General features: G+C 49.8%; 1 protein-coding gene across 1 annotated transcript; it reads right to left on the bottom strand.

Annotated features, from left to right (window-relative positions):
- Nucleotides 1–288: 288 nt before the first annotated feature.
- Nucleotides 289–7938, bottom strand: LOC122372418 (wiskott-Aldrich syndrome protein family member 2-like). The gene is made up of 8 exons (XM_043349572.1): nucleotides 7710–7938; nucleotides 5239–5519; nucleotides 4638–4791; nucleotides 4157–4271; nucleotides 3637–3843; nucleotides 2658–3266; nucleotides 2099–2201; nucleotides 289–1175 (listed from the first exon to the last, which is right to left on the bottom strand). The coding sequence occupies exons 2-8, from the start codon at nucleotides 5510–5512 to the stop codon at nucleotides 1006–1008; spliced, it is 1632 nt and encodes a 543-aa protein (XP_043205507.1). The 5' UTR covers nucleotides 5513–5519; nucleotides 7710–7938; the 3' UTR covers nucleotides 289–1005.
- Between the last annotated feature and the right edge of the window lie 759 nt (nucleotides 7939–8697).

The raw sequence follows: 8697 nt of genomic DNA, 5'->3' as shown, positions 1-8697 counted from the left end.
TTAAATCTCGTGAATCGGCGGTATCCTTTGCTGGGAGCCTTATTTGGCATTTGCCAGCGCCAACGTGTCGCGTCTGCCGTCCATGCCGTGGCGAGCCAGCAGTGCGCCGTGTGTGCTGTTGTGTTTTGTAATCGCGTACATCTTCGCTTGCACAACCAATAAATGTGCCTTATCCGAGTTTGTCCATATCGCTCAAACAATTTTTCCGTTGGAGAATCGAGCTCCCATTGTGCGGCGCGAAATCTTCGTGTGAACAAGTCAATGACTGCGAGCGGGAAACACTGCGAGTTGGGGAAAAATAATAGTTTATTGTTGGAATCTAGCATCATGCCGTAACCAATTGGCGCTGGATTATAATTATAGGTACAGGCATGATTAAAGTAATCATATGATACATTATGGCCCCACATATATTGGCGTTGGATGTGGGATCAGCCGACAGGGAAGAGCGATATTGCTGAGTCTCTCAACACCGCAACGAAAAACGACCGGCGGCAGCCAGCTCAGCATCTCGTTAAAAGTCGCGAAAATTAGCTCCCTGCTTACCCCCTACGCGCAGCGCCGGCTCGTACACCGAATATACAATAAGCTTACACCTATGGGGTACGCCGTCCATAAAATACCGGTGACTAGCACAACCTTTATCCACAGAGCGGCGACCGGTGCCCAGACCGTCCATGCGACGCCATAAAGCAAGCGAGCAGCGTCACATGCATCGTCACCGGCTCCCCTTAGTGCTACGTTTCGGCTGAACAGATCGACTGAATTCACCGGCGCGGCCGCTAACCTAGGGCAGCTCCAAACAAATCGGGCGCCCAGCTCCCCGACCGCCAGAAATAAGCATTTTTACAGAGTGTGGGGCTAAATCGTCGGGGACCGTGGGGCGCCTAATCTCTCGTCCGCCCGCGCCGGTGGCGAGCGGGGCGCCGGCGCCGGCCCGGGAGTCTCCGCGGCGCCGGCGCCCCGCGACTGTGCTCTGAGCGGCGCTCCGCCCGGCGGCGGCAGCTAAGCGCTCGTCTCGTCGTCCCAGTCCGAGTCGGACTCGGACTCGGAGTCCGAGTCGGAGTCCACCTCGATGGCGACGCGGCGCGCCAGGATCGAGGCCACGTCGTGCAGCGGCTGCGCCTGCGCGCGCCGCTGTTCCTCCACGTCCTCCACTTTGCGCAGCTTGATACCTGTGTATACAGAGAACGGTCAGCTTAGGGCGAGTAACCAGGCGCAAAAACTGCTTATGTCGTACGCGTTACTCGCAGCGCTCTTCACTCGTGAGAAATGGAAGGTATGATCAAATAGTATATGGTTTCAAGCTTTTACGACTAGACATCTTAATTCAAGGTAGGTACGTTTTTTCGGCTACTAGTCGTTTATTGTTTTCGTTTCAAACAATAAACGACAATTGTTTTCGGAAACGAAAACAATAAACGACTAGTAGCCGAAAAACGTACCTACCTTGAATGATCAAATAGCAATTGAAGAAAATCCGTGCTTAAAAAAACGAGGGGAATGAGCTTAGATGATAAAAAAGAATCTACCGCCTCGCAGCTCGACGAAAAGTCTCACAATGGACTTGTGCCTTCCCTAACGGAGCTGGGCCTGGGTGAAGTTGCCCAGACAGACTATTTTTTATTGATCCCTGATTATCACAAAACTTAAAAAAAAAAAACACACACACACACACTTAAATATCTTGTAGGAATCTAAATCTTGCGCTTTGTGACCCAGGCAGTTTCCCAGATATCTCTAATACATTATCGTGACTTTAAAAGTTCGGACGATTTCATTTTCATTGAAAGAAACTTAAGATCAGAATAGGTCTTGCACCCTATTACAGTCGATTATCAGCAATTGTTTTGAAGTCTTCATAGCATCAAGGCATCTCGGATCCGGGCAGACGTAAAGACTGAACGTGTCCGATCATAGGTCTGGTCTGATAGCCATCACGACTATCAAACCCAACGGCTTTCGACCGCCTTTGTCAAGTCACAGGCTTACGGTGTAGTTCCAACGGATCACATGTCAATATTGTGACGATGTAAAATGCATGGGGAATAAAGGCAAAACATATTCATTTTCCATAGCTTTGCTCCATAGCACTGACCGTCTCGGATGGCCTTGAGCAGATCGCTGCGCGCGTCGTCCTGCGGCATGGGCAGCAGGTTGGTGCGTGGAGCCGTCACCTGCGACGGCGGCGTGCCAGCCTTCTGTAACGGGACGAGATTACGGGGAAGCCGTCAGTCCGGCCGGAGAGGTGGGTGAAGAGAGTGCGCCGGAGGGAGGGAAGTGGGGAGGAACGTCCAGTGGAGGGAGCTGCTAGCACACTGGGAGAGGAGCGGGAGAGGAGACTGTGTGAGCACGGAGGGCATGTAAGTCGCTGGGCGGGATATGGTGAAGCTGGCACAAAAGGGGCGATAAAGCGAACGGCAGCGGCCAGACGGACGAGTCAACAACTTGGAAAACGGATAGTACAAAAGAGCCACATCAACGCAATATAACGGAGACATGTCTATAAACATCACAAATAGAGGGCATATCAAAGATCAATGGGAAAGAAATTGGTAAAAGAATGCCGCTCATTTAAGAAGTTCACAGGAACACATAAGTTCATTAGAATGGTTGACAGCCATCTACTATGCCTCGACGTTCAATTTGCGACTTACCATGCCACCGTTAGTGATATTCTCGTCAGCAGTTGTGATGGTGGTCTTGGTCAGTCCGTTCACCAGCGCGCCGATGCCGCCCGGCGGTGGCGGCGGTGGCGGAGGCGGTGGTGGCGGCGGCGGCGGGGGCGGCGGCGGCGGCGGCGGAGCCTGCGGCGGTGCCATCTGGCCCGGGTGCGCCGATGGCGGCGGCTGCGGCGGGGGCGGCGGAGGCAGCTCCTCAGGCCCGGGGACCGCCGGCGGCGGCGGCAGGTACTCGGCCGACAGGTCGTGCGGAGACGGCGGCGGCGGCGGCTCCGGCGAGCCGGGCCGCAGCTCGTAGCCCGTGTAGCCGCCGACGCCGTTCTCTGGGGGCGGCGGTGGCGGCGGCGGCGGCGGCAGCGAGTCGCGGCCGCTGGGCAGCCGGCCGCGGCTGGGCGTGCTCTCGTTGCTGGGCGGCGCCGGCGGCGGCTGTGACGGCCGGCTGGAGACGGCCCGGCTGACGGCGCGGCCGGCCGGCGAGCCGGCGCTGTCCGGACTGAGAGGCGTGTTGGACGGCCGCCGGCGCATCTCGATACTGATGGGCCGCGGCGAGTCGTGTGCCGACGGCGAGTCCATCTCGTACGGAATCTGACCACACAAATGGCGGACAGTCAGTGTCAGAGAATCTCCTGCTCACCGAACATTCGTCACACCTCTGTAGAACGAGTTCAAACAGGTGTTATTTGCCGGAACGTTACATTTCGATGTCATCATAATTGACATAGAATCCGTAATAATGAAATACACAACTTGAACGATATGTGAATGATCCTATATCGAATTGTTTCACAAGTCACAACTGAAGTGGGTGATTTCAAATATCGGCAAAAATCATTTTCTAGCACGTCAAAACGATTTAGACGGACATTGTCCAATCGACCCATCCAACTCTCAGTTCTCACTATTCACCAGCCATCCCCATCAGCCCCACAATGTCAGCCAGGCGGCCGCGTCTCACCGGCTGTGTGGGTGACGTCGGATGCGATGTGCGGCCGTTGGGTCGGCCGGCGCCCGGCTGCGGACTGATGTATTCGCCGTGCTCCTCCGCCATCTGACGGTGTCGCTCGCGCGTGTTCTGGGCCTGACGGACCCGCTTCTTGTGTCGGCCGCCGCCGCTGCCGCCGCCTCCGCCGCCCGAGGACGCGTCGTGGCGCGGACGGTGCGGCTGGGGGCGGTCGCGAGATATTAAGTAGTCAATTAATTACCATGGGGTTGTGCGAGTTTCCCAGCGCCCAATCAGAACGCAGACTGAATCTTTGACCAACCGCCGGTGCATGTCTTTATCAGGCAAGACATAACCCTTACGTAGGGCAAAGGTCGAGTACCTACTGCAGCAGCTGTGCTTTTACCATTTACGTAATAACGTACAATAAAAACGGAAACTACCACAGCCGGATACAAGGAGCTACAACTTAGTTGTTTGTGTAAAACAGTCCATAAAGGAATCTAAGCGCAACTGCTGCCATGCCGAAACTCACCTTCTTGCCCTTTTCGTTGATGAGACGGTCATTTTCCTTCAACATGTCTTGTCTCCATAGCTCGAAAAAATAGTTTGGATCTGTGTAAAACTTGAGCCCATCCTTTCCATCCTCTCTGAAAATGGCATAAAAATGTTAAAATAGCCTAAAACTTGAAACGCTTTTGACAGACTGAAGTAAACACGCTGTCCTTAAACTGCTCTGCTCCACCGCGTACGATGATAAAAAGGATACACAATGTCTACGACAAACGTCAAACGTGACAGCGCCTGCCACCTTAGCATGTTAAAACACAATATAGCGTCGGTATTTATGAATGACAAGGCTACACACAAGATTCGTCGTAATTTGCATTTGCTATTTTCCTTTCTGACGTAAGATCACTTGGTACCTACTCAGCGAAAGAATTTTACAACCACTTAGTGACACGGACAACGTCTCCCACCCTGACAGTTCGCGCTGTAGTGCGGTGAGCGCCCACCTGAAGCAGTTGAGCTGGTCCAGCGGTGGCGGCCGGTCGCAGCTCAGGTATGTCTCGCGCATGGCGGCCGGCATACTCTCGCGACTGAACACCGCCTGGTCCTTGACCACCTGCGACCGGAACGCCTTGCGCATGTGGATCTCCTGTAGGGACACTGCCGAGCGGAGAGAGGGTTGTTAACAGCGGCCGGGGATGGCAACACAACCGCGTACGGCATCAAAGTCACCCGCATCACGAACAAATTAAGCAATAGCACCAGCACAGACACCTGGATGAAGAAAGCGTCAAGAGCACTTGTGCAAGCCTGGAGAACACGCGGGGCAATAAAAGGTGTGTGTTACTAGTGATACAAGTGTTATACTAGTGATACAAGTGTAATACATAACAATGACAAGAAGCAGTACCTATAAAACGTTTTATAGACACTGCGTTTACACAATTTGAGCATACAAGGTCAAGTACTTGAGCATTTCTAAACAAAGGGGACATCAACGCCCAAATCAGCATCTTCGCAGCACTGGCAAGCATTCAGCCTCCCACTGACCAGAAAGAGCGATACCCCGTTCCGTTATAGAGTTCACACAGCTCGCTGTCCACTCACCTTCCTCCACGGTACTATCGAGCCGCGTGACGCGGTCGGCCAGACTGTCAATGCGCAGCTGCAGGCCGTTGGAGCGGTGTGCCAGCCGCTCGGCCTCGCGGAACAGCTCGCCGAACATGTCCTCGGCGTGGCGCGACAGCGACGACAGCTGGCGCACCACGTTCGAGAGCGTGCCATTGGTGACGGCCTCGAGCTCACTGGGCAGCGTGGTGTCGGCCGGCAGCGCGCCGCGGCACACGTCCGTCGGCTCCACCAGCCGCTTCTGGAACGGCATCGCTCCGCTGTGGGCAGCGCGCGCCGAGAGGTGAGCGACCAGCGCTGGCGGGTACACGGAGAGGTGAGCGTCCAGCGCTGGCGGGTACACATTACACGGAGAGGTGAGCGACCAACACTGGCGGATACACGGAAAGCTGAGCGTCCAATGCGTGCAGCACACGAGCACGGACGGTACACGTGGAGGTGAGCGACCAGCACGGACCTTGGCCAACAGTATGAGAAAGATGAAACAAAGTGACTGGAACAAAACCCTCCCTCTCGCTCATCATTTTGCAGGATATATAGCATTGAATACAGCATCGATAAGTGACACCAATTTTGGCAAAGCCTATTATAAGCTAGGAACTTTTGGGTCATGCTGACATTGGATTGACCCTTATTTGCTTATTGCAGCTTTCAGGCGCACCTACTACAGAGATCCCTCTGCTGAATGCTGATCCATTAGCAGATTGACCCACCAAGTCAACAGCTGTCTAGTTTCTGGGAAAATGGTCCATTTATATATCAGAGAAAGGTACAGCAAATCAAGAATTTCTTAAATAGATTGCCTTCACACCCAGTCAACAAAAGCAGCTTAAGAAATTTCTTCACAATACAACAAAATTAAGAAATAACTGACATGATCAGGAACAGATGTAGTAACATTTTATTTTGATATATCCTTAGGCAAAGTCAAGCCACCAACAAACTTTCAATATCATTTTTCATACCAACCTTGCACACATGCTGATAAAAACGCCTATGATATGTGAGCTGGAAATAATTTAAACTGTGTGTCTTGTCTAGCAATATATAAGGCCACCAAACGTTTTTAGAAGAAATGTCATACATTTTTTGAGCAGATAAAAAATGTTTTTACTGTGCTTTTGGATGTTTTAGCAAATGACTCATGCCTCCAGTTAAATCACTTAGTTCAGAAATGATTTGCAGTTAGCCTGTGCTTCCTCTGTGTTCAACATTGAATACTTCCATCAAATCACCACACAGCCTACAAGTTGTGCATGAACATTTCTAATCTTTCAACCTTCTCCTGCAAAAGGTTCCTCATTCTAGCAGCTTTTATTGTTGCCTTCTGAACTCTACCTAATGACCAGGAGCTTTTCTCATATTAAGGAGACCACTTGCACATAATATCCAGGTGTGTTGTCTACTCCTAACATAACATAATCTTGTTTTCAACAAATTCAATGAGGCTGGGTCCATGTCTGTAGCTGAAAATGTCTAGTTGATCACAACAGCTATATCCTTATCAGTTGCCCAAAGTGATGCCTTCATAAACCATTTTACTCTTAATATTTAGCTTCCTGATCACTTTAACAGCTTATAAAATTTTGAAGCGGCACTTTTGGATCTGCCAGTGCAAATGTATGCCCTGCTATAGGTAGAATCTTAAAGTCATCATGTTTAGACATGGCCAAGTGTCAGGAAACTTTAATGTTAAAATGCATAAGTTGCTAGACAACTAAAACTGTATTATACTATAGAATAAATAAAAATCAGGATAACATAAAATGATGTTCCTAGTACAAAAATTTGTTTGTTTCTCCCGTCGCCATCTAATTTCACATTTTCTAGCTCTTGTGATAAAGCATGAGCTACTTCTAACACAACGTACCTCTCATACCCAGACAAAAGAAATGCAGAGAAATGCACACCTCCTACAGATGTACATTATACTTGGTTATTTACTTGGTCATGTTAAGGGATTTTGGGTACCAAGACTCCTTCAGATGTTAAGCAACTCTAACTTTAAGACTACCATAAAGGAAAACCAAGATTTAAATGTTATGACTGGTAAAATTACCCTCCCATACATCTATCATATGGTATGCTTCCTATATCAATATTCATTCCAGCTTAGAGGTGAGTTTACAGGGATTTCAGAGGATTATAGTTATGTCAAAGAATAAAGGGCAATGGCAAGGATAAGAGAATTTTATTTCACTTATAACTCGGAATAAGGGAGCTCCGAGCAATACACATTACCTACACACCAAGCTGAAAATGTCTATTGCTCTTTGCATTGTCATTCATTTATAATACACATTTACTCTGCTCATGTAAAGATGTAATGCCATGAGCAGAGCACTTTTGCCAGCCACTAATGCCAGTGCTTTTTGTAGGTATTTTAATGAGTCCAACAGGATGGAAAACGAATGCTTCAAACAGCAGTCACATTAATAAGTAATACTCACATGAAAATGGGTAGGGACTACACACAGTTAAATTCTTGCTTCCATGTCTGAAGCAAGCCCATCCACCAAAAACTAAAAAAAATCACAAAATGCTTTCCAACTACTTTCTGTGTCACTTTTCTCACACAAACGAGGGATATTCTTCAAATGTAGTGTTCATGGAAAAAAGAAATCAGTTAGCAAATACGTCAAAATGACGCACATTTGCTGTCAAGGCTGTTCCTAAGCGTTGGCTCTAATGCATTTCCTAGTGTGTTTCAAGCCAATTGACGTCATCAGAACCTATTCTGCGATCGCAGCTGCTGTTTTGATTGGTCAATACAACATCCGTAGGAAGCTCATCTCGTAAAAACACGATCACCATCGGACGCGCCCACGCTCAAGGTTTTTGTAAATAAAATGTCATTGACACTAAAATGCGGCGATATCTTCATGACAACCAGGATGACAACCTGTCGGGAGCAAACCAAAGCAATCTAGGTAGGAAGTTGCTGGAAGTTGGAGACTGAACCTGGGTAAGTGAGACTGACAAAGTCAAAGAACTCGCAAGTCACAATGTAGGTATATAAATGAAAGAACTGAGTCTGAGAGCGTAACCAAATGGGGCTAAAAGGCCCCATCGTCAGGAGCTCCGCTGCACGGTCTCAGGATTGGGGTAGGGGGGAGGGTCCGACCCAAGGTATATAAAAACACTGCCCCCCCCCCCCCGGGTGGTGGACGTGGTGCACCAGGCCTTCGCTGGTTTTTATGCGTTATTTTGCCTCTGCTGGTTCGACCTATATACCCTGGGTTCGACAGCGAAGCCCGTACGTCTGCTGTCGTCAGGGGTGTAATTTTATAGCTCTTGTGGGGGCAGATGCACCCACAATCCTGAAATATGCCCCCACAATAATGAATATGCACCCACAAGTCTTCTGTTACAAGCGTCCTTTCGAGAGGACTGCGAACTTCGCATGCTCTAACGGCGTCCTCCTGACCGTCTCGCGTT

The sequence above is a fragment of the Amphibalanus amphitrite genome, unplaced genomic scaffold (assembly GCF_019059575.1).
Source record: "Amphibalanus amphitrite isolate SeventyFive unplaced genomic scaffold, NRLGWU_Aamphi_draft 000036F_arrow, whole genome shotgun sequence".
NCBI lineage: Eukaryota > Metazoa > Arthropoda > Thecostraca > Balanomorpha > Balanidae > Amphibalanus > Amphibalanus amphitrite.
This window is presented reverse-complemented; position numbering and strand designations above follow the sequence as displayed.

What these genes read in the sequence shown, in the direction of transcription:
- LOC122372418 (XM_043349572.1), bottom strand. Translation starts at nt 5,512, where the DNA reads ATGCCGTTCCAGAAGCGGCTGGTGGAGCCGACGGACGTGTGCCGCGGC. An exon ending in CGACGTCACCCACACAGCCG is followed by an intron (nt 3,267 to 3,636) that starts GTGAGACGCGGC and finishes TTGTGTGGTCAG; the next exon opens with ATTCCGTACGAGATGGACTC. An exon ending in GCTCAAGGCCATCCGAGACG is followed by an intron (nt 1,176 to 2,098) that starts GTCAGTGCTATG and finishes CTGTATACACAG; the next exon opens with GTATCAAGCTGCGCAAAGTG.